General features: G+C 38.6%; 1 protein-coding gene across 3 annotated transcripts in view; it reads left to right on the top strand.

The window, feature by feature from the left end:
- SMARCC1 (SWI/SNF related, matrix associated, actin dependent regulator of chromatin subfamily c member 1) overlaps nucleotides 1-26,277 on the top strand; it is a 173,022-nt gene that overhangs the window by 60,367 nt on the left and 86,378 nt on the right. For all 3 annotated transcript variants that reach the window (XM_045991006.1, XM_045991005.1, XM_045991007.1), the window contains exons 9-14: nucleotides 3,767-3,892; nucleotides 6,049-6,170; nucleotides 10,430-10,554; nucleotides 14,852-14,911; nucleotides 18,803-18,840; nucleotides 22,648-22,769. In XM_045991006.1, coding sequence (XP_045846962.1) covers nucleotides 3,767-3,892; nucleotides 6,049-6,170; nucleotides 10,430-10,554; nucleotides 14,852-14,911; nucleotides 18,803-18,840; nucleotides 22,648-22,769 — 593 coding nt within the window. The remainder of the gene's footprint in view (nucleotides 1-3,766; nucleotides 3,893-6,048; nucleotides 6,171-10,429; nucleotides 10,555-14,851; nucleotides 14,912-18,802; nucleotides 18,841-22,647; nucleotides 22,770-26,277) is intronic.

Here is a 26,277-nt window from a genome sequence, read left to right as displayed (position 1 = left end):
AAACAATATTTATACCTGATACAGAGCCCGTATTCCATTTGCACCAATTGTCCCAGTGATGTAAGTTTGATATTAAGTCTCTTCCCTGATCAGGATCCGTTTCAAGAGCACACACTGCATTTAGTTGTCAGATCTGTTTAGTGTACCTTAATGTGGAACTTTCAGCCTTTCTTTTTCTTCTGCGATTCTGGCATTTTTGAAATGTATAGGTTATATTTTGAGTTTGTTTTAGAATGCCTTTTTTTTGGTAAAGGAATTTTTATTTAAAAGATTTTATCTGTCAGAGAGCAAGCACAAGCGGGAAGCAGCAGACAGAGGGGGAGAGAAAAAGGCTCTCCGCGGAGCAGGGAACCCAATGAGGGACTCGATCCCAGGATCCTAGAATCATGACCTGAACTGAAGGCAGATGCTTCACCTACTGAGCCACCCAGGGACCCCTTTAGAATATCTTTGAATTTGAGTTTGCGTGAATATTTCCTAATTATTATATTTAAACTATGCACTTTTGGCTGCAAAACTGCTTAAGTAATTTTGAGTAATTACTTCTCAGTGCCTCATATCAGGAGGCACGTATTTCAGTTTTTCCCATTATGGCTGATTGTTTGTTAAGGTACTGTCTACCTGGTTTTTCCATTGTAGCATTACCATTTTTCTCATTGAAATTAAAAATACCTTACAAAGAAATATTTTGAGATTATATGAATATCCTTTTCTTCATTAAATTTGTGTCCCAAAGTTTGCTCACCCATTAATAATTCCTTCCTGGCTGAATTAGTTACTACTAGTGGTTTCCTCACTCTATCCATTCCATCGGTGATTGACATTTTGCAGTGGGAATGAGCTTTCCTTTCTCCCTCTACATGTGCCTGTAGTATCTGTGTGTTGCGCTGTGGAAGAGGGACATTATCGCCATTCTTTCTGATGAATTGTCCACCTTTTGGCCTGTGGGAACTCCTTTAAGCTGCTTCCTGTGACCTTTTGGTATTACTTGATTCATTTTTGCATACTTCCTATTTCTGGGACAAAGAGATGTTCCAAAGTCTTTTTGTAATTCCATATCCTAGTCCTGGATTCAGTATTTCTGCAGGGAGCTCTCATCCTTTCCATGAGCAGTGGTAATTATACATAGTTTTTATTGACTGCTTTATGTAGTAGACTGAGCACTTAAATTGAATCAAAATATTAGATGTGAGACCTGATTCACCCTGTTTTGAATTCTGTGACCTTCAGAAAGAGTTAGCTTCAAGCTTCAAATTTCATATGAGGAAAATGGAATTAATAAAAATTAGACTTATTTGAAACCTTTTTATTTGGAAATAATTTCAAACTTGCAAGAATAAGAATAGTAGTTGGCACACCTGTATACCCTTTATCCAGGTTTGCCTGCTGTTTACATTTTACTCCCATTTTGATTTATCACTTTTACTCCATGTGTTTCTGTATTTACAATTTTTATTCTTAACTTTTTGAGATAAAGATGTATATATTATGGTCTTTAGTCTAAAACCTAAGTTTCTGTTTCCTAAGAATAAAGGAGTCTCGTTCATAAGCCCTTTGCAGTTACCAACTTCAGTAAAATTTAACATTGACCCAATATGCTAAACTACTATCTATATTCCAGTTTCGCCACAAGACCCAATAATGGTTTTCGTAGCAATTTTTCTTTTACAGAATACTGTTGAATAGCAGCTGTTGTATTCAAATGTCCAGTCTCTTTAGTTTCCCTTAATCTGAAATGTTACTCAGTGCTTCCTTGCCTCTTTTGACATTTTTGAATTTGAAAGGGATGTTTTTCCTTTGGAATTGTGATCTTTTTTCCTGGTTAAATCAGATTATGCATTCTAATCAGAATATTGCATAAGCGATCTTGTGTCGTCCTCAGGGCGTCATAGTGGGAAGCATGTTGTGTCCATCTGCTGCTTATTGGTGATGCTGGTACCCAGTTATGGTGTGTTCTCTTGGCTCTAGTATGTAGTTCCTTTTTTTCCCACTTGCAGTTTATAAGCAATCTGTAAGAGATTCTTTTAGGCCATACAGATATCCTGCTTCTCATCAAAATCCTCTATCCGTTGCCCAGATTTAGCATCCACTTGAAATTCTTGCCTGAACCAATCTTTTCTTTGATGATTGCACAGTGATAATTTTCCATTCCAGTCTTGCCTCCACAATTACGAGTTGGCTTTCAGAGTTGTATAAGCAAGAGTCCTTCCTTTCCTCTCATTTAATTTTTTTATTCCTCTGTTAACCAGTATGGGTTTATGGAGTTCTAATTTTTCAGTGGCCAGTAACTTAATCCTTAATTATATTGGTGGTGAAATTGTTTCCTATTTGTCTACACAGGAAAGGATTGTCTAGTCCTAAATTCCAGTGTATGGCCTTTGAAAAATTCTGTTGGAGAATAGGAATATGTAGGCCAGGTCTGTGGTTTCAATATCTATATCTACATCTATACAACATTCAGAGAACCCATCATTTTTTAAAATTCCTACTCGGAAACATTAACAAAAAAGCAAGAGAAGTTGTCATGTAAAGGGCTTAGAAGAATCCTGAATCTGACTCACTTTTTCACTCCCCAACTGTTGCTGTCCCTGAAAGGTTTCCACAGAGCACCTGCGTACTTGACAGGGGGAGGTGATAGGTCTGATGATAGGTCTCTGTAAATGTCCTTGTTCATCATTCCTTCTAATTTTGTTGACTGTGTAAAGGGGGACATTCTTCATGCCTAGAGCAATGGACTAGGCCTATTGCTTTGAGTGGCCTATTGCTGTTGAATGTTTTTTCAGAGGTTCTCATCAGGATAAAGATGACATGATTAGTGAAATAAGCCAAATGGAGCAGGATAAATCCTGCATGATACTGCTTTTATATGGAATCTTTAAGAAAAAAAAAAAAAAGCCCTAGAAATCAGTAGAGATACGGTTGCCAGTGAGGAGGGCTAGGAGAAGTAAGAAGTTGGTAAAAAGGCACCAACTTGCAGTTGGGAGAATTGTCTGAAGATCTAATGTGAAACATGATGATCAGAGTTGATGACACTGCATTGTATAATTGGAATTTGCTAAGAGAACAGAACTTAAATGTTCTCACACTTAAACAAGTTAAGTAGGTATGGTGATGGATGTGCCAATTAACTAGATGGGGGATCCTTTCTCAATATCAAATCATCATGATGTAGACTTTGAATATCCTAGAATTTTATTTTACAGTTATACCTAGATAAGTTGAAATAAAAACGAATGATATGATTATCAAATTTAAGGGTCTTAGTTATTAAAACCTCAGTCTTTGCAAAAACCAATGATGCTTTCTTACTATATGCAGTAACATGGAATAAAAATTAGAAATGGTTACGTTGACATTTACAGGACTTTAATAGTCTCATTGTTGGGTTTTTAATATATATATTTTTAGATTTTATTTATTTATTTGTTAGAGAGTGAGAGAGTACTTGCGTGCTTGAGAGCAAGTGATGGGAAAGAGTGGGGAGGGTGTGGGGTCAGGGCATGACAAGTAGACTCTGCAGTGAACTCTGGAGCCTGACGCAGGACTTGATTCCAGGACCCCGAGATCATGACCCGAGTCGAAACCAAGAGTCTGAAGTTTAAGCGACTAAGCTATTCAGGCACCATTACAGTGTCATGTTTTTAAACTTCTATGCAATTGAGGCTTTAATTTGAGAATAATAAATCAGCTCCTTTAATTTTGAACACTTTAAAAACTGTAATGGTTTGCTATTTATATAGATACACATGATTGAATGTGGTTTTAGGTTCATGCGAAATGGATTTTGGACACTGATGTTTTCAATGAATGGATGAATGAGGAGGATTATGAGGTGGATGAGAACAGGAAGCCCGTGAGCTTTCGTCAGCGAATTTCAACAAAGAATGAAGAGGTATTTGGTTTGGCATCATTTTTCTCCACTTGATGTTTCTTCTTTCTGGGCCTCAGTGTTGTCAGTTGTTCACTAATAAGCGCTGACATACAGTCCAAGGTGTATCACCCGTGAGGTATATGGAAAAGTTACCAAATGGCCATATAGCCATCTCAGGGGCGGGCATTCCCAAAGAAGGGGCCTGACGATCTCAGAGGGTCATCAGGATTTAAAATGGCATATGCAGTGTGGCATCGATATAGGTGATTTTGTTTTCCAGGTCTGATTTTAGTTTTGTGAACCAAATATTTATTACGGGGTAATTTAATTTAGTTGTTGGCTTTTCAGTGGAAAACTAATTTTGTCTTAATATTTTTTAATAGCTTTGTTACTGTGCACACAGTAGTTAGTACATTGTATAGGCCTCAGTGGGAGAGTTCAGCCCTTTTTAAAGGTGGGATGATGTGGCATTTATTACTCTTTAATCCTTTAAGAAGCCCAACCACCAGAAATTTAACATGGTTCCTGAGAAGCCACAGCCGGCAAAGGTAGGTGTGTCACCAGAGGGAAAGGAGTCTGAGAAGAAGGCTTAGATGTATTGGTGTTGGCTGGTGACTGTTTAGGAAAGATTCTCATTCCCTTTCACTGGGGACACATCAGGTTTTTGCTTTTTGCTTTGTATTGTAGTTCTTTGAAAAATTTCTGAGACAGAAATACTTTTAACTATTCACTTAGAATGCCTTTTTTTTTTTTTTTTTAAGATTTTATTTATTTATTTGATAGACGAGATCACAAGTAGTCAGAGGTGGTGGGGGAGCAGGCTCGTTGCTGAGCAGCGAGCCCGATGCGGGGCTTGATCCCAGGACCCTGAGATCATGACCTGAGCCAAAGGCAGAGGCTTTAACCCACTGAGCCACCCAGGCACCCCTGTACCATTCTTTCTTATCTGTTTTCAGCCCTGAGACTTTTTAAACTAAAACTCTTGGGTACACAGTATATATTTTTTATTTTTAAGAAAATTATTTTAAAACTGGGTCTTTTTCATATCCTTTCATGTTTAGTTGGTCCTTATTTGCTGTGGAATTGGACTTGAAGTTTATTTTTTATTCAGCCCCCCCGCCCCAAACCTTACATATTTGCTTTCCCTTAATGCAGTGCCAACCAATCTTTTGTCATTAGGCATATTCTAACTTCTCTATCACATTATGAAAGAGGCCTGTCCATAGCCATCTCTGTTCAGATTTAGATGGCTTTTTTATCATTCACTTATTTTTAGGATGATTCTATAAAAATGCATTTAATGCCCCTTTGTAAAAGTTTAACTTCAGACTTACTGTACAGTGTGAACAGTTTAGATTTTCTTTAAAACTTCGTGTATAGGCGTGTAAGATGACTCATATTTCCAATTTTATGCTACCGAGCTTCTGAAAAGAAACAGTTGTAAGGAGTATGAGGGTACCAGAGATCATGAATGTTTAATTAATGTTTTAATCTCTGATTTTTTTTTATTTTGGCACCTCTGGTACAATACTTTGGATCATCTTAGGTGTTAATTCTTTATTGTCTATTTCATTAAATCCATAATTACCACCTACAGGTTGAATTTCATATTTCAGTGTGTATCCTGCAACTGCTGAACTCATTAGCTCTGCTAGTTTTTTGGCAGATTCCTTAGGGTTATTTTTATACAAGATCATGCCATCTGCAAATAGGGATATTTGTGCTTCTATTAAGATTGACTTTTAAATCATAAATTGCAATCCTGTTTAACATCTTTTATGTCAGAAAGTTTTCTCCCGTCCCTTTTACTGATGTGTCAGGACTCGTTTCTGATGCACTTTCCCAAGCTCGTTCAGTCATTATTTGTATTTCAGTAATTAAATAGCATATGCTTTGTATTTTCCAGTAGTTGTTGAAAATGCTTTTCCCGTCTGGAAGCAGAAGGTGAACAGGAACAGTTTTTAGTTGTCTGTTTTGTAGCACAGTTTGAATACCGGTGGGATAGTTCTGATATTTCCATTGGTGGTACATCACATGGAAGGTCAGAATATCTTGACTGTTGGTGGTCTAGGTTGCTCTTGTATTATCTTTGTGAAGCTCATCTTTGGACAAGGGTTTGTAGAAACTGAGGAGTCAGAAAAGCTGGCTGATATTTATTTTCATTTACTTCTTCCTAGCCAGTCAGAAGTCCAGAGAGGAGAGATAGGAAAGCATCAGCTAATGCTCGAAAGAGGAAACATTCGCCTTCCCCTCCGCCTCCTACACCCGCAGAATCTCGGAAGAAGAGTGGAAAGAAAGGGTAAGAACTGCATCATGATTCAGAGGCATTAAAACAAACTGCAGAGGGCTTTCCAGATTTTTACATTTATACCAGAAGTTTCGCTGAAAGGAAGTTGTCTTATGTTGACTTGGTAGATGTCTTTGCTCTGGTAGCTTGTCTTGTTAGATGTTATCTGATGGCCCATCTTCTGTTGTATTTATCCTAAGGCACTGTGCATACAGTCTTTTTTTTTAAGTAGATATGAATAGTGAGATAATCACAATAAACCTGGTTACATCCAGCACCGCACATAGATTTTTTTTCTTGTGATGAGAACTTCTAAGATCTGTTCTCCTAGCAAGTTTCAAATGCACAATTCTGTGTTACCCGCAGGCACCATGTTGTATTACACTTCTTGGGTTTATTTATTTTATAACTGGAAGTTTATACCTTATACCAACTTTCCCATTCTCTCCTAGTGCCTACCTTTGGCAGCCAACAGTGTGTTCCCTCTGTCTGTCAATTTGTGTTTTTCATTTTGTTTTCTTTTTTGGATTCCACATAAAAGAGATCATACAGTATTTATTTTTCTCTGTCATTCCACCTAGCAAAATGGCCTCAAGGTCTGTCTATGTTGTCCCAAGTAGCAGAATTTCCTTCCTTTTTTATGGCTGAATAATATTCCCTCTCCCTCTCCGTCTCTCTCTCTCTCTCTCTCTCTCTCTCTCACACACACACACACACACACACATTTAACTCTATGTTCCACATAAACATACTGTGATATCTAATCTGTATTTAAAATATATCCACTCCAATTCCATGGTCAAATTCTGAGAGAAACTACTTTTTCTCTCTCTGGGCTAGCCATGGGAAGGGGATGAATCTTTGCCTTCTGGATTGAAATTTTGGCTCCAGCTTAGTGAGAGTGGAAACCATGTACAGAATCTTAAAACTGAAAGGGATCTTTGAAATATAAGCATCTTTATTTTAAGAAATAGAGATTGAGGTTCAGAATAGGGAGGTAACTCTTCAAGGTCACATAGAGATTTTTCCTTGGAGTCAAGATTCTAAGCTGGACTCTGGGCCTCCCGTGACTGTATCCTTTCAACTTCGTTCCATCATCTTCAGCAAGGTCTGAGGGTAGATTATTTGGCCCTTCATCCTTCTTTTCTCTTCCGTTATTTTTCCTTCCCTTTTCTTCATCTCCTTTCTGAGTTGGCCATCTGATATTGTATTTATACCAAGGCACCCTGAATCCAGTCTTTTCTCTGTCTAATTATGTATTGAGCAGTAAGGAATTTAAGAAATTAAATTCACGGGGCACCTGGGTGGCTCAGAGGGTTAAAGCCTCTGCCTTCGGCTCAGGTCATGATCCCAGGGTCCCGGGATCGAGCCCCGCATCCGGCTCTCTCCTTGGTGAGGAGCCTACTTCCTCCTCTCTCTCTCTCTGCCTGCCTCTCTGCCTACTTGTGATCTCTCTCTGTTGAATAAATAAAATATTTAAAAAAAAAAAAAAGAAATTAAATTCACATAGTTAGTGTCTCTTCCTCTGATTTTATCACCGGTCCCATTTGGGATCAGAATGACTCGTAGAGGAAATGAACCTGTCCTGTTGCGTGTTTAGCAGAATGCCTTGTTCAGGGCCTTACACTTATGCATTAGTGAATTTTACTTGAGCGGGGATTCTGATTTCTGGTGAATAGGTTGTTGTGCAGATCAAGTGAGACTCGAGACCCGCCTCACAGTGTCTGGCCTGAAGTAGGTACTTAATAAATGGCAGGAATACTTAACATTTATTATTATATATTAAATAGATACTTAATTTCTGGCTTGCTTAGCTTGTCTTGCCCAGATTTTTTTTATAATTTAATTTCAAAGAGGTTAAGTTTAGTCTTAGAAAATGACAGATGCAAAATTTCTTCTTTTCCTGTAACTGGATATTTGTTAAATTTCTGGCTGTTGACTGGACTGTAAAGATATACTTGTCATCTTCTCTCCTTTAGCTTCCTTTTACTGAGTTTTTCCTATAGCCAGATTAGTGTTTTTTATGCCCAGAACATGCCTTGAATCATGTTATTTCTTTTTTTTTTTTATTTTGAAAATTAACATATAATGTATTATTTGTCTCAGGGGTACAGATCTGTGATTCATCAGAATCATGTTATTTCTTTTTTTTGCTCTTTAAGAGAAAGGGGGAAGCAGGCTCCCTGCTGAGCAGAGAGCCCAATGCAGGGCTTGAGCCCAGGACCCTGAGATCCTGACCTGAGCCAAAGGCAGAGGCTTAACCCACTGAGCCACCCAGGTGTCCCCCCCCCTTTTTTTTTTAACTTTATTTATTTATTTGACAGAGATCACAAGTAGACTGGGGGAGCAGGCCTCCCGCTGAGCAGAGAGCCTGACTCAGGGCTCGATCCCAGACCCCGAGATCACAACCTGAGCCAAAGGCAGAGGCTTAACCCACTGAGCCACCCAGGCACCCTAGAATCATGTTATTTCTTGAAGGGTAGGGTCATCTGAAGCATTGTGTACTGTGTACAAAAGCTGTTAGGGAAGTTAAAAAACTTTTAGTTTTATAAATTATATTAATGAGCCAGTCATAGTCCTAAAAGGATGTTGTTATTTTGTCAAGTCAATGTATTATGGTGGAAAAAACTATAAAAATAGATTTTTCTTTAGCGATTAGTGAGAGTAACCTTTCTTTCTTTCTTTTTTTTTTTTTTTAAGAATTTATTTATTTGACAGACAGAGATCACAAGTAGGCAGAGAGGCAGAGAGAGAGAGAGGAGGGGAAGCAGAGAGCCTGATGTGGGGCTCAATCCTAGGACTCTGGGATCATGACCTGAGCTGAAGGCAGAGGCTTTAGCCCACTGAGACACCCAGGCGCCCCGATAGTAACCTTATTTCTTAAATCTCTAATCTGAGTCTTATAGTTGATGTGCAGAAAATTCAGAGCTTCCTGATATCTCTGTGAGGAAAGCCATACTACTTTTCGAAGTGTTCCTGGGCCTGAAATCAGTGCACCCTTCTTCCCACGTAGGGGCTGAGATCCAGTGCCCGGACACTAGTGGCCCCCAAACCAAGTTGTGATGTCCAGGAGGCTCACAGTGATGGCACTTACCCCCTACTCTGAGTATAAAACACACGAAATTGAATTTCCTGAAATAGATATATGTGTATCCTTAAATTGAATACATCTGTCTTCTAATGAGCAGTCATTCAAATTTCCTGTTAAGTTTCCTTTAATGAAAAGATATTGACCTTTGTTTTCCTAACTCATGTTTTATTGACCTTCCCTGTATTTTTCTTCCTTTTTTAGGTATTTTGTCTCCCTAAACCTTTAGGTTCATAGGCTTTTGAAAAATTGTTATGCAGTTTTTATTCAAAATTTTAAAAATATTTTGACCTGTGTACCTGGTTCTGACCTATGCCAGTATCTAATCCATCATAGTAGAGAACTCTGCTTAATCAGTCAGCAACGTGAGGACTCGGGCTGGCCCACTTTATATTTTTTGTCAGCTCTTTCTCTTCTCCTCACTTAATTTGCTTCCTGACTGTTCCTTCCCAGAAAGGTTATCTCTTTTCTTAAGCCTTTATGCCTGTACTCATTATCCTGAAACATTGTCTACTTTTTGGTGAATTGTTACAGTTTCCAAGGTTTAGCTTAACTGTCACCTTCGATCTTAAGTCTTATTTTCTTGGTACCCTATTTGTTTCTGGCACATCATATTGTATGAGATAGGTGATAATTTCCATAATTCCTCAAGGTAAGGAGTCCTCCTTGTTTGAACCCTAATCTGCTTTTTGGAATGTGTTAGTTTTTAAAATAAATGAAGGAAAGAGCAATGGCAATTTTTACACACACACAAACAAAACTGGTACTATCCTAAGTGATTTTACTTTGCAGTTCTTAATATTTGGATGATATAAAAGAGCCAGGAAAATACGGTTGTACATATTTTTGAGAAAATTTCTTATGTAAGTGGATTGTTGATGTGAGATAAATGTGCCATATTTCCTTAGCAGATGTTCTTTTATTACATAATTTAAGCCCCCTTTAAGATACTGTCTGCAATTTGTATAGTAGGATTTCTGGGCCAATTTCTTACTCCCAATAACTTTTATTTTCCTTCTGGCTGGCTAGATGTAATTTGGGAATGTACCTAATTTATTTGATTTCTATTTGTCTTTTAAAACAGTTCTGAACATAGATTCTAACAATGAGGGTAAAGCCTCTGAAATGTCTGCTGAGTAGCTATAGTCACCTTATTTATATTTTTATGCATTATATGCTTTAGCCAAGCTAGTCTTTATGGGAAGCGCAGAAGTCAGAAAGAGGAAGATGAGCAAGAAGATCTTACCAAGGACATGGAAGACCCAACACCGGTACCCAACATAGAGGAAGTGGTGCTTCCAAAAAATGGTTTGTATTCTTCTGCCTGGACTATGAGAGTATTAGATGTGATTTAATCACTCTTAGCAATGCCATGGGATGAATCATTTCTTGCTCTGTCCCACTAGTTCTCAATTTTCAAAGTTGAAAATGTTTATGAAATTACCTCTTTCACAGTCTTTTGGTATACTTTTGCTGCTTATTGAGAAAAACACTGTGACCAAAAAGTTCTCTTATGGGGCTCCTTGCTGGCACAGATAGTTGAGCAGGTGATGTTTGATCTCAGGGTTGTGATTCAAGCCCCACAGTGGGCATAGAGCCTACTCAGAGAGAGGGAGGGAGAGAAGGAGGGAAAGAAAGAAACATTCTCTAAATTGAGCAATGCTTTGAAATAAATGTTTTCTTTATTTTTTTAAAGATATTTATTTATTTATTTGAAAGAGAAACACTGAGAGGGGGAACAGAAGTGGGGGAGTGGGAGAGGGAGAAGCAGGCTTCTGCCGAGCAGGGAGCCTGATGGGGGGCTTGATCCTAGGACCCCAGGATCCTGACCTGAGCTGAAGGCAGATACTTAACGACTGAGGCACCCAAGCACCCTTGAAATAAATGGTTTTTAAATCCCAGTAGAATCAATATACAGATGAGAAGACGGTGTATTATCTGTGTACTTTTTAACCTATTTAAATCAGTTATTGGGAGGAGAATGTTAGACCCTTTTAACTATATTTGTGGATTTGTTTATTTTTCCCCTGATTCCTGTGAATATTTTTTCTTTCATGTATTTTCTTCATGTGCTTTGAAGTTCTGCTCTTTAAGGGCATATGCACTTAAGATCATCATGTCCTGATGAATTGACTCTTACGTCGAGTGTCTACGGGCCATAGTAGTGCTCGTCTTGAAGGCCAGTGTTTCTCTGATGATAATAAATCCTCATCATGCCACACCCTTTTCTTTATTTCTAGTGTTTTTGTTTTTTTTTAATATTTCTTACTTATTTGACAGAAATCACAACTAGGCAGAGAGGCAGGCAGAGAGAGAGGAGGAAGCAGGCTCCCCGCGGAGCAGAGAGCCCAATGTGGGGCTCGATCCCAGGACCCTGGGATCATGACCTGAGCGGAAGGCAGAGGCTTTAACCCACTGAGCCACCCAGGCGCCCTCTAGTTTTTTTTTTAATTAGTCTCCACTGCACTGGACTCCCGATAGAGTAGTTGTAAATTACACAAACTTTGTTCCTACACGTTAGATTTCCAACTTCCATCTCTCTTGCCTCCTGTTACTTTCACTTTGATTATGTAAAGCATGTCGATTTTAAACAGCATATTGTTGAGCTTTGCCGCCCCCACCCCAATACACATTTTTTTGTTTTGAATTGGAGTATGTGGTCCACTGAGGTGTGACAGAACTGTTGATGTAGTTGGGTTTAAGTCTGCCATTATGATTTTTTTTTTTCTGTTTGTCCCTCTTGTATCTCCTCCCTTCTTTTGTTTTGATCCACTACTTTTACTGTTCTATTCTGGCTTCTATGTTTGCTTTTCTTCTTCTTCCCTTTTTTTTTTGTTTTTTTAAAGATTTTATTTATTTGAGAGAGAAAGTGCCCAAGTCAGAGTGGGGAAGGACAGAGGGAGAGGGAGAAGCAGACTCTCTGCTGAGCAGGTAGCCCGACACAGGGCTCTATCTCAGGACCCCGGGATTATGGTCTGAGCTGAAGGCAGACGCCTAACCAACTGACCCATCCAGGCGCCCTTGCTTTTCTCTTATTTTAGAACTTCTATGACTTCCTTTTTTATATAGCCTAGTTCTAATTGAGATATTCTTCGCATAGCATAAAATTCACCAGTTAAAGTATATTTTAGTCACACCAGTAGTTTTTTTTCAGTGTATTCATTATGTTGTACAATCACCACCTCTTAATTCTAGAACATTTCCATCCCCCTGAAAAGAAACCCCATACTTACTGGGGGTCAGTGTAGGTTATCTCCTTCCTCCTATATCCTGGCAACCACTGTTCTGTGTTCTGTTATGTAGATTTTCATATTCTCTATTTGATTTTTACCTCTTTTTTCTTAGTGGTTGCTATAGGGATTACAATATACATCTTTCAGTTTTTTTTTTCTTTTTAAAGATTTATTTGTTTGTTTTAGAGGGTGAAAGTGCAAGTGTTGGGGGGGCAGAGGGATAAAGGAGAGAGACTCTCCAGCAGACTCTGTACTAAGTGCAGAGCCAGATGGGTGTCTTGATCACAAGAGTCAGATGCTTAGCTGACTGAGCCACACAGTCACCTCTCTCTCTCTCTCTCTCTCTCTTTTTTTTGTTAAGATTTTATTAAGTAATCTCTGTACTTGAACTTAAACTTGAACTTTATCAACTTGTGTGGGGCTTGAACTTAAAACCCCACGATCAAGAATCATATGCTGTACTGACTGAGCCAGCCAAGTGCCTCCAGATATTTATACTTATTTATTTATTTAAAGTTTATTTAAATAATCTCTATACCCAGTGTGGGACTTGAACTCACAACCCTGAGATCAGGAGTTGCATGCTCTTCCGAGTGAGCCACCCAGGTGCCCCCCCAGATATTTATTTTAAGTAAACGAGCTACGAAGGTGGTTGTAGTCCTCTAATAGATAACTAACTGAAAGTAAAAGCTGTAATAATGGATTTAATATAATTTGGACACAGGAATGGCTGAATTCATCAGTGGAGTAGAAAGTTTAGTTCAACTGTAGATCCATGTTTGTTTATTAATTTATTATGAATTTGACAGTACCGATTTGTGGGAAAAGACCAAACTGTTCTACAAATACTCTGGAAAAAATTTAGTTCTATTCTTTGTATCATAAATAAAAATTAAAGCTTCGGGTTGATTAAATTGTCAAATTAAATGTAAAAGTAAACTTCCAAATATTAATGTACTTTAAGCAAGTGTTAATGTTGGGGGAAATATTCCTTAGCTGTTTAACAGAGAATTAGAACTGTAAATTTGTATAAAGAAATAAAGGGCGCCTCTGCCTTCGGCTCAGGTCATGATCCGGGGGTCCTGGGATCGAGCCCCACACCAGGCTCTCTGCTTGGCAGGGAGCCGGCATCCCCCTCTCTCTCTCTCTGCCTACTTGTGATCTGTCTGTCAAATAACTAAATAAAATCTTGAAAAAAAAAAAAAAAAAGATTTTTACACCCTATAGAGTAAGGGGCAGACTACTTTGTACTGGTAATTTTATCAGATTTCGGGGCCAATAAATGTGTGAAAAGATGCTCAACCTTATTTAACCAATGATATATAAATTATTCAAGGAATATTTTTTCATCCATTAGATTTTCAAGACTTAGAAAGCAAATGATTTCCAAAGTACTGATGTTTTGAGAAAGTACGTAGTCTCAAATGCTATCAGTGGTAGTATAAATTGATAAAAGTACTTAACACAATTTGTTTGTAATTGTTCAGTTTTAAAAATCTGTTCATCGAGTAGCAAATTTTAATTTCAGACCTCTCATTTTATGTAAGTGAATGTGGATTACACTGCAGTAAAAAATTGCAAATAAAATAAGTTTCCATTAATATAGCACTAGTTACCTTATGACCCACCTTTGGAAACCGTGGATTTATTGAAAATGAAAGAGATTGGGTGCCTGGGCACTCAGTTGGCTGAGCAACTGCCTTCAGCTCATATCATGATCCTGGAGTCCCTGATTGATTCCTGCATCAGGCTCCCTGCTCAGCAGGGGGTCTGCTTCTCCCTCTGACCCTACCCCTCATTCTCTCTCAAATAAATAAATAAAAATCTTAAAAAAAAAAGAAAGATATAAATTACCTAAAAATACATAGCATGGAAAGGTCATACAGACCCACTATTGAATGAGAAAAATAGAGTGCTAAGGAGGGGTGCAGTATGGGTAACAATTCTGTAAGATTTAAAACCCTCAAATATGTTTTGAAGTCTCCATAGATACATAAAAGGGGTATTAATAGTTCTCCCTCAATTTATTTAAGTGAATGGGACAAAAATCGGAATCAATAAATGCACAGAAAATGTAATAAAAAATATTTTTGGGGAAAGGATTGAAAGATTCTTTTCAGATTTTGACCTATATATTTTTGTACTTTTTGTCATGACAAGATGTCGGTGCTTAGGAAAATTAATTACAGAATGCAGTCTGTTAAAGTAAATGTTAATCCTTCTCTGTTGGGCTTGGGTTTTCATGAAGGTGAACACTGGATGATGGCAGATTTGCTGTGAGATTCCTATAGTTTTCAGTTCTCTTTTATTGTTTTCTTCTTTTAAAAAAGTGGAACTTTCCCCCTAAAACATGATTTTTTTTTTCTTTCCAGTGAACCCAAAGAAAGACAGTGAAAACACACCTGTGAAAGGAGGAACTGTCGCAGATCTAGGTAAAAACCAAAGCAGTCTATACACTTTTGTGTTTTTTTTTTCTCTTGAAGATTCAGTTTCTTTGATAATTCTTTCTTTCCTGAGAGATGTCGTTTCCAATTGCTCCCTTTTTGTCCAGCTAAGACGTTGACCATGGCTCCCTCAGCACCGTTGTCATTCCGTTGGCTGCCATATCAGGAAATTTAATTTCCTGTGTCCATTTTTTCCCATTTTTACTGATTTGATTTTGCCTCTTCAGAACAAAAGTGTGCTGTCTCTTAAATGCTTTATTTTCTAAAGTATTTCTTCTAGCTTTCTAAATAGTGTAAGATGAGAATCACATCATCTGCTCAAACTGTTTACGAGTCACAGAGTACATTTTCACATGTGAGGCATAACCCATGGATGTGCTGTTGGGTAGGCAAGAGGAGGGTAGTCACTTGTTCCAGTTTAAGAAAATAGAGCCAGTTTAAGAAAATAGAGGTGGTTGTAAATGTCTTTGTTCTTGATTGTTATATATGGATCTCAGTTTCTTTCTTCACTTGAAAAGATCAAAGGAGGGGCGCCTGGGTGGCTCAGTCAGTTAAGCGTCTGACTTTGGCTCAGGTCATCATACCAGGGTCCTGGGATTGAGCTCCGCTTCGGGCTCTGCTCAGCAGGAAGTCTTCTTCTCCCTCTTCCTCTGCTCCTCGCTCTTGCTCTCTCCCTTGCTCGCTCTCTCTCGAATAAAATCGTTTTTAAAAAATCAAAGGAGAATCTAGTGTTTTCAGTATGTATCAAATTTTTGACTTTAGGGAATTTTATACCTGGGAGGGGTAACGTGGAAAATGAGACTTCAGTTTCTCTATCTCCCCCCCTAAGTGAATTCTGTATTTCAGGCAAATTGCAGAGATTGTTCCCTCCCCCACCCCCAGGGGTCTCTTTTTTCCTTTAAAGATTTATTTATTTAATTTAGAAAGCACAAGTGTGTGTGAGCTGGTGAGCTAGGGGAGGGCCAGAGGGGGAGAGAATCCTCAAGCAGACTTCTGCTGAGTGTGGAGCTCTTCTCAGGGCTAGATCCCAGGACCCATGGATCCCAGATCTTGACCTGAGCCAAAATCAAGAGTCAGCCACTTAACTGACTGAGGCATCCAGGTGCCCCCTTTTCAGAGATTCTTGATGACAGCTGTCATCAAGGGGAGGGTTTGTTTTGTTTTTCATTTCACTACACCCTCCTTTTTCTGGGTATAGCCTGTCATTTAACATTTAGTGGATGACTCCATTTTTTATTATGTCAGAAGTAGAAATAGAGAATTGTCTTGAAGACAGTTTATTTAAGGTGGTGTTAGCTTGACAAAATAAATGAAAAAGAAATGCTGTCAAAACATTATTCCTCTTAATTGTCTTTAACATTATTAATAGGATATTATTAACTATTAGTAATTTCCATTTTCTATAAGTTTTTATATTGCCTGTTTCACAGCTGGTGCTTACCACTGAACCAAAGGCCAGGCAAACAAAACTAGGTATATGCAGTCTTTTATATTTTCAGTAATGTAGTAGGGTAAATGATTGTTAAGACTTGATTATCTTCACTGGAACAGTTTGTTAAACAGAATAACAGTTTGTATTTCTTAAATATATATCCTGAAAAGGAGTCAATCTTTAGTTTTAAGGGAGTGAGTAGTTGTCTTTTTAGAAGCAGAGGTAAGTATTAGAGAATTTTTGTAATAGGCTTTATCAGAAGAGTCAAACTGAAGCCAGTTTTAAGCAATAGATAGAGGTATCAGTTGGATTAAGCCTTTGTGCCGGATGTAAGGGATCTTCCCTTTGTGTTTGTGAATGGTTTTAAGTCTAAACAGTAAGGGTGTTATGGCTAAAGATGCTGCTCATCACAGCTGAGAGCTAGAGTCTATGGAATTTGAAACTTGTCCTGGCTTCTCATGCAGGGACCAGTGGGCTTTTCCATGTATCACTGAAGCATCTGGCTTTCTGCATTAGGTATAACCTGAACTATGCCAGGGGTAACTGATCCAGCAACTGGGAATGCCTCTTCACAAGTTTATTGCTTTAACTTGTCCATATTCTGCCTTATATATCTTCTAGCTATGTATACCCAGTACTTCCTCCCTTTCTGTCTTGAGATCTCCGAAAGGTCAGGATCTAGGGGCTGAGGTGAGACTGTGATTGCCTACATCTGAAAAGGAGGACGAGAACGTTTATTTTTACTGTTTAGGAATCAGTAAGCAGGATATCTGTCCCTCCTACTTTAGTATTATCAGAAGTCTATTTCCATTGGGTACCAAGACTACTGCAAGGACAGAAATCTGTCAGACTAAATTTAAATGGCATATATTTTGGCCAGGGAGAGATCATTAGGTTGTGTTCCCACCCTTTAGTGAGAAATTATTTATCATGTGGTTTAGCAAAATCTAAAGGACAAAAAGTTCATGTTTGACAACGTTATTTAGATCTGTTTGTTCACTTCCTAGAGTAAAAGTAGGGTGCAGAGCTGGGTGACCATGATTTATCTACCACATTCGTGCTAGCAGGTGTTTGTCTAGCTGACACGTCAAGCAACAGCGCCATCTCTGTTTTGCATGAGTACCTGCCAGGTGTCATTCTCCATACGTTTGCATTTCACTATAAAACCACGTCAGCCCCATGTCACTGATGAGGAGATGGAGCCTGGAGGGGTTCAGTAATGTTCCCAAGTGTACAGCTATGAAGTGACAGAGCACAGAGTTAGGTCCCGGGGTGTCTCAATTTCGTTCTCTGCTTGTGTCACTGCACTCTGCGCTTGTGCTGTGCTCATTTCTCCTAGCCTTTATTGATGCTCATAGTGGCCTTTGAGATCTGTGAAGGCAGCAGGTCCACCCCTACCTGCTGCCCTTTGACCAGGCTGCTTCCTGTCCGGGAAAGGCTTGCTTTGTCATTCCCTTCTCTCTGTACTTGGAAGGGTCCACCCATCTGGCCCCTCTCTAAAATACATTGATTTGTTTTCCTCTGGTACCATTTGATACCTGTTTGTGTATTTTCTCTTCTGTCTCTTGCCACTCCTAACTGGAATGTAAACTCCAAGAAGTTGGGGCATTTTCTTGTTCTTCTTTGTGTCCTTAGCATTTGGACCGTGGCTGGCATGTAGTAGAGGCACTCTATGAAATACATTTGGAAGTTTGAGTACTACCTGTTCACGTACTCCTGATCTTTGTATATTCTCTAAAATAGAGGCTGGTGGACTTACCCTGGAAAGGGCCAGGTAGTAAATATTTTAGACATTGTGAGCCATGTGGTCTCTGTCTCAGTTGATTAACTTTGCCATTATAATGCAAATGCAGCCTTCCTTCTATATATAGACAATTATCCATACTGGTATTTTTACTTTTTGCTATGGAAATCAGCTGCCTTGTTTAAATTATACTTGGGTTTACTCCTGTGCTTTTGCAGGGCCAGCACCGAAGTGCTGTCCTAGAGTCCTCTGTCCTCGGAATATATTAACACTCTTACCAGGACTTTGTCTGTAGTGATTGATTTTCACAGCTTTTCTTTACTCATTTTCTTCACTCGTTTCCTCTGAGATCCAAAATGTCATTACTTTGTTTATCAAATCTCAGGAGGCAAGAGCCCTAATCAAGTCCTTTACCTTTTATTAGCAAGATCATGACTAAGATGTAGCCCAAGCAGTAATTAATTATAAATTCCCTGTTGTTGGAAATTTTTAATTATTAATGCTTTGAAGTTCTACTCACTTTGGTGCTTCTGTGTACAATTTCAGTTTACTGAATTACTAGAGGTGGGTTTGCTTTAGTAATGTTTTCTTTCTTTCCTATTCTCTGTATGGAACAATTAAAGTTTTAAAAATTACCTTGGTTTTCAAGTAATCCAAAGAGCAGACCTGATTTTTAAATAAATCATGTATTTTGATTTTACAGATGAACAGGATGAAGAGACAGTCACAGCAGGAGGAAAGGTAACGATTTAGTTAGGCCTGGTGGAGAAGTGGCTATGTGAGGGTCCTCTGCATGGAACAGTAGGAACACTGATTAGAAGTGTCCTTCTAAGTGTCCTTAGAAATGTTCAGTTTTGAGGGCCCTTCTGATCTTTTTTTAACACACTCCTGAAATTTGTCTTTCTTGACTCTGAAAATTTTATTGAGAGGAAATTTCTATCTTCTCATGAAGTGTTCCTCTTGTGCTATCATTTCTGGTTCTGTCACCCACTGGTTGCAAGGTAGTAATCAGAGCTGACTGCAGTGTTTCAAGTGTCCTCTGACAGGACAGGTTAAGCGGGGACCACGTCGATTGCCTTGACTTTCTCACTTCCATTTCTTTGGGTGCATCTCCAGTCCCCAGCCCTTGAGGATACTCATAACCTTTTTTTGAGCCCTCACAGTCAGCAGCTTCCTGTTCCATCAGTCCTGTGGTAGAAACTAGCAGTAATGATGTTGTTGAAAGCGTGTTGGATTTCAGGCAGGATTTTTAGTAAATGGCCTGTTCATTCAAACTATCATATTTGACTATGTTATTAGTTAAGTATAACTGACCCCTAAGCCCTCAAATAGCAATTCCCTTGAAATAACTCTCTTACTTTGCTGAAAATGGGTGGTTCTTTTTTCATTGAATCAGAGAAATCCCCCAAACTGACACTTGCTGTGTTTTTTAATACATTCAAGGAATGAACCTGTTTATGATAGGATTTTCCTGAAAACTTTCGAGAAACTCATCTCCTTAAGGCTCTTTAGTGAAATTATTCTTACGATTCTTTTTTTTTAAGATTTTATTTTAGTTTTTAAAGATTTGTTTACTTTAGAGAGAGTGTTGCACAAGTAGGGGGAGGGGCAGAGGAAGAGAATCTTAGCAGACTCCCTACTGAGTACAGATCCAGTGTGGGGTTTGATTTCAGGACTCATGAGGTCATGACCTGAGCTGTAACCAAGGGTCAGACTCTTAACTGACTGAGCCATCCTAGTGCCCGGAAGATTTTTTTTTAAAGATTTTATTTTTAAGTAAGCTCTGTACCCAGTGTGGACTCAAGCTCACAGCCCCAACCAAGATTAAGAGTTGCACACTCTACTCAGAGCCAGCCAGGAATCCCTATGTTTTTTTTTTTCTTTAAAATTAGATTTCTTGGGGTGCCTGGGTGGCTCAGTGGGTTAGGCCTCTGCCTTTGGCTCAGGTCGTGGTCTCAGGTCCTCCGCTCCGCCAGGAGCCGGCTCCCCCCCGCCTTTCTGCCTGCTTGTGATTTTTCTCTTTCTGTCAAATAAATTAATAAAAATCTTTAAAATAAATAAATAAAATTAGACTTCTTTAGTTAAAGAGCTACTTAGCAACCATTAACAGATGTTACATTTGTAAAAAGATGTCATCGGTTAGTGTAAATACTGTTGTGTGGCAGTGAGAGACCAAAATAAGCCAGACAGTTGACCTGTAGGTTTTTTTTTTTATGCCAGGGGCAAGGAGTATCTTGAAACCAAGGCCAGGTCTGTTGTATAACTAAAACCAAAGCTGGTTAGAAAATAGTTACTCTAGGGGTATATAACTAGGGGTATATAATTGTCAAATAAATAAAATCTTAAGAAAAAAGAGGGGCGCCTGGGTGCCTCAGTTGGTTAAGCAACTGCCTTCAGTTAGTTAAGCGGTTGCCTATGGCTCAGGTCATGATCCCTGAGTCCCAGGATCAAGTTCCGCATCAGGCTTCCAGCTCCATGGGGAGTTGTCTCCCTCTGACCTTTTCCCCTCTCATGCTCGCTCTCTTAAATAAATAAAATCTTAAAAGAAAAGAGTTACTAAAAAAATGGTAAAAAAGAAAATAGTTACCAGTTAATAGCTGGTCCCATAATGTCATCCCATGCATTCCCTCACTCAGATAGTTAAATCATAGACTACTGGCTTTTGTTAATTCCAATGGTAGTCGTTCCCTGGTTTTCCCTGAGTAAAGGAAATTTTTTATATTCTAACTGAGTTGGTGATATCTACTCCTTAAAAACTCATTAACCACGAGCACATTTTTTTACTAGCTCCCCTGATTTGGGAAATAACATTTCTTACCTTTGTCATCAAAATTGTTTCAAAATCATTTACGTAACAACCAGAGTTTCCTTGGGGCTTTCATTCATAGTTTTTTTCTGTGTTCATTAGTCTTAAGAAAATTATTGTCTTAAGTTTCTAGGCAGTAATACTAGATCCTCACTACAAATACTCAACACAGAACATTTTCAATTATTTATTAATTATTTCATAAGAATAAAAACAGTAAAGCACCACAGATAAAAGAGCAATGGATATAATGGTATAACTGTAGAAGACGGAAAACATCTGAATGTCAAAAAACTTAACCCCCTGTGGTATTCTCTTGTGGTTTTTTTCTTTTTTTTAAAGTTTTTAAAATTTATTTATTTGAGAGAGAATGAGTAAGAGAGAGCATGAGAGAGGAGAAGGTCAGAGTGAAAAGCAGCCTCCCTGAGGAGCTGGGAGCCCAATGCAGGACTCGATGGAAGTCTGGGATCATGACCTGAGCCGAAGGCAGTCGCTTAACCAACTGAGCCACCCAGGCGCCTCTTGTTTTTATTTTTAAAGATTTTATTTATTTATTTGACAGAGAGTGAGAGAGGGAACACAAGCAGGGGGAGTTGGAGGGGGAGAAGCAGGCCTCCCACTGAGCAGGGAGCATGATGCAGGGCTTGATCCCAGGACCCTGGGATCATGACCTGAGCTGAAGGCAGACGCTTAACAACTGAGCCACCCAGGCGCCCCTTCCTGTGGCATTCTTGATAAAAATGTTTCATCAGAAGTTAATTATGAAGGATAAGTAATATAAATAGAGATGGTTAGATATTGCATAAGTCATTTGTTCTGGAGTTTTGAAACATCTTAATGTCGTAAGGTACCCCCCCCCCCCAGTGGGGGGCAGGGATTAAAGGAAACTAAAGAGATGTGAGTATCATATAATGTGGATTCCTTGAACAGGTTCTGGTTTGGGGAGAAAAATATATAAAGGGCATTTCTGGGATTCCTTGGAACCATTTGAATATAAACTGTATATTACATGATAGCATTTAAAAGTAATTGCTACTACTCTTTACATAAGTGTTCTTGGGTTTTGAGCCAAAGCAATGATTTTTAAATTATTGTATTAGCCAGGCCAGATTTCTTGGTGGAATCATTTGTAAAACCTCCGTACATGTGATAAAAATGAGAGCTGACTTTCAGTAGTGAAAATGGTTGAGAGCGTAGGCCCTCAGACTGGGTTTTCTGGAGTTATACCTTTTTACAACTTATTGGTTCTGTGCATCATTTTCTCATTCATAAAAGAGGTGATAATACCTGTTGTTATTGTGAGGAGTGAATGAGATAAGATGCACATAGCCACTAGCAGATACTACTGATCAATCTTTGGGATAGGGGAAGGTGTGCCATTGCACTTCATTAGTGTCCTTGAGTCACCTTGTTATAAATAACTTGAGAACTAGTAATTTAGATTTGTGACCCTAGGATTAGATAAAACTGGACAAGTAAGAAGCAGGCTTCTGTGGGAAAAGTTTTGGGCCTTCTCCGAGTTGATTACCTCATCTGTGAAAGGGAGGAGTCTGCTATGTCATCTGGACATCTTATGAAGGTACTTTGAGAACTGTGAAAGGCTGCTTTTCATTGAAATTTGTTTTTCCGAGACTTGAAATTGGATCAGGTAGCTTCATTTTGTGCCCTAATATGAGTAGTTGGAAAGCTATTATTTATGTCCTGTGGTTCTGTTTCTCTAAACTTTGGGTTCTCTTCTGTAGGAAGATGAAGATCCTAACAAAGGTGATCAGAGTCGCTCACTTGACCCTGGAGAAGATAATGTAACCGAGCAGACCAATCACATTATTATTCCTAGCTACGCGTCGTGGTTTGATTATAACTGGTGAGTGGGCCGTGTACATGGGTATGGTACTTAGGTATGGGAGAACTTCCCTGCCCAAATCCCTGTATCACTAATCAGTGTCAAATTCGATGAAGGGAAAATCTTAAGGGGAGGGGGGGGCGCCTGGGTGGCTCAGTCAGTCAAGTGTCTGCCTTCTTCTGCTCAGGTCCGGATCTCGGTCCTGGGATCGAGTCCCACTTCGGGCTCTCTGCTTGAAAGGAGTCAGCTTCTCCTTCTCCCTCTTCCTCTGTCCTCTCCCTCTTTTTCTCTCTCTGCTAAATAAATAAATGAAATCTTAAAAAAAATATGGCTGAAAGGAGATGGAAAGTGATTTTATTTTCACTTTGGAGTCTTTAGAGTAGTTTAGGGATGGAAACGAAGTTGTCTTGTACTTGGGGATTGTAAAATTTTTTCAGGTTAGACTTACAATTCAGATGGGCAAATAATGTATTATTTAATAATTTTAAAATATAGACATTCATTATGTGATTTTAAAATAAAATATTTTAAATTATTTTTAAATATTAAATATTAAATTATTTTAAAATATTAAAATAAAATATTAAAATTTTAAAATATTTGGGGCACCTGGCTGGCTGGCTCAGTTGGTGGAGCGTGCAACTCTTGTGTGGCATGGTGACGGCTGCAGAGCTGTGGGGTGCAGCTGTCGGGGCGCAAAGAAGATTTCAGTTTTCGGATCTCCCAGACCCACGAGCTAACTCCCTAGGAATTTTTTTTTTAAGTGAGTTCTGCATCCATTGTGGGGCTTGAACTCACAACCCTGAGATCGAGAGTCAAATAGCTTTACTAACTGAGCCAGCCAAGCCCCCCAGTAGGAAATATTTTTAACATTAAGATGCTTTTCATATATAAAAAGTTCAAGAATGGAACACCTGGGTGATTCAGTCGGTTAAGCGTCTGCTTTGGCCTTAGGTCATGATCCCAGGAGTCCTGGGATCAAGTTCTACATCGGGCTCCCTGCATAGCAGGGAATCTGCTTCTGCCCCTCCCCCTGCTCCTTCTCTGTCTCTTTCTCTCTCTCTCAAATAGATGAGTAAAATATCTTTACAAAAAAAAGTTCAAGAAAACACCTTCCTTAGCATCTTCCCTGTCATTTACCACAACCATTTGACATCACTGGAGTGCTGTTGTAATCCTATATATCTTATTTGTTGATTATTTTCAAAGTGTGACTATTTCATATCAGGCTGATTTTTATTTGGCTTTTTATTTTTATTTTATTATTTTTAAATTTAATTTTTTTCAGTGTTTCAAGATTTATTTTATTATTTTTTTTAAAAAGATTTTATTTATTTATTTGACAGAGACACAGTGAGAGAGGGAACACAAGCAGGGGAATGGGAGAGGGAGAAGCAGACTTCCCACCAAGCGTGGAGCCAAATGTGGGGCTCAATCCCAGGACCCAGAGATCTTGACCTGAGCCAAAGGCAGATGGTTAACAACTGAGCCATCCAGGTTTTTATTTTTAAATATATGTACCTGCCCCACTAAATAGTTAGCTTCCTTAAGGTACTTTCATTGGAAAGTTGTACACTTAACTCCAGTGATGTTACCCTTACTTGGAATCTTGTGGTCTTATTTGGATCTACTGCTTGCTCTCAATTGTCATACATTATCATTCTTTTTTTTTTTTTTTTTTTTTTTTAATTTTCTTTTTTTTTTTTTTTTTGAAGATTTTATTTATTTGAGAGAGAGAGAGCACAAGTAGGCAGAGCGGCAGACAGGGAGAGGAAGAAGGCAGGCTCCATGCTGAGCAGGGAGCCCAATGTGGGGCTTGATCCCAGGAACCTGGGATCATGACCTGAGCTGAAGGCAGCTGCTTAACCGACTGAGCCACCCAGGCGCCCCAGGTTTTTTTTTATTAACATATAATGTATTTGATTTAGGGGTAAACATTATTATTGTTTAAGGGTAAGTGTGATCTTATCTATGTGTGTCTCTGTATATATATGTCTTTATACATGCATTTAGACATATATTTAGCATATACATGCATTAGACATAAAGATATATACATGTATATATATCTTTAGAAGCCAATTTAAAGGAATAGGGTGGATGATTCACTTGGAACTATACCTAACTTTTTCCCCAAAACCACAAAATATGACTCTAATATTGATACTTCTCTGCATGCCTTTAAGATCAACTCTGAATACCATTCCTAAACGTTTTGAATAAATGGAACCTAGGACAGAATAAGTATATAGCTCTTCTTTGAAGGTCACTCTTCATTACATTGACGATGTGATTTTTAAATTTGGAAGTCTCGGTTTTACTGTTGGTAATTGTAATTACATGTTCGGATTCAGAATTGTTTAAAAGGACACAATTGAGAAACTAGTGTTCTTTTCCTCTAAAATTAAAAAAAAAAGGCAGTCATAATAGTATGTAACTTGGAAGGTTTTTATAGGTTACAGAAACACTCATTTAATCGTAACCATTGCATGTCACAAAGCTTACTCTTACGGATCGTGGAGGTGTAAGTCACATCCCTATTTTATAAAGACAAGTACTGTGTCAGTGGAAGCATTTCACCGTTGCAGTGGACAATTGGAAGAACTTCAGTTTTCTGATTCTGAGCACCCCACTTCCTGACTCATTCTCGGAACCTCAGGAATCAGCTGCCAGCAATTCAGAAAAGAAAGTGTTTAGGATTAAATATTCATGTGTGTTTTGTTCTTGGTGAATATAGAAATTGTGTTTTTTTGTGGGCTTCCTAACCTTTAGCAATAAAACAGCAAGAGGTATGTTTGAACTATATAATTGCTTATAGCTGTTTTTATAGTAAAACTTGGAAGTCGTTACACATAACTATATAGTATTAATTCATCTTAGAAATTATCTTCCTAGAAGTATTCAGGCTAATTCATTGTATTTATAGTATTTGGCAGTACAGATCCTATTCAAACAATTTAAATGTTTCCAAATGATGCAAGAATAAATGTCTTTTTTTTTTTTTCCCCCAAAGTAAACTCTGTGCCCAAAAGGGTGATCGAACTCAGGACTCTGAGATCAAGAGTCACATGCTCAGGGCGCCTGGGTGGCTCAGTGGTTAAGCATCTGCCTTTGGCTCAGGTCATGAGCCCAGGGTCTTGAGATGGAGCCCTGCATTGGGCTGCCTGCTCAGCGGGAAACCTGCTTCTTCCTCTCTTGCTTCCCTTACTCGTGTTTCCTCTCTCACTGTCTCTCTTTCAAATAAATAAATAAAATCTTTTAAAAAAAAAAGTCTTAGGCTCTACTGACTAAGCCAGCCAGACAATGCCCGTAGTTACAGTCACAATTATTGATCTGTTCTTCCCTGCATAACCAGTACATACTGCATATCTGGACAGCAACTGAGAAACTATAAAGTGTCAACAGTAAAAACATTGATTAGTATTAGTGTCAGAACCTTTGTACTGTATGCAGGGTTGGGTCATTTGTATCGTGCCTTAGACCTGATTTTTACCTGGTCTCTAGAGCTTATCATCTGTAACACTTTATA

Source organism: Meles meles, chromosome 20 (genome assembly GCF_922984935.1).
Source record: "Meles meles chromosome 20, mMelMel3.1 paternal haplotype, whole genome shotgun sequence".
In the NCBI taxonomy this organism is placed as follows: domain Eukaryota; kingdom Metazoa; phylum Chordata; class Mammalia; order Carnivora; family Mustelidae; genus Meles; species Meles meles.
The sequence above is the reverse complement of the archived record's forward strand: the minus strand, read 5'-3'. Positions and strand labels throughout refer to the sequence as shown.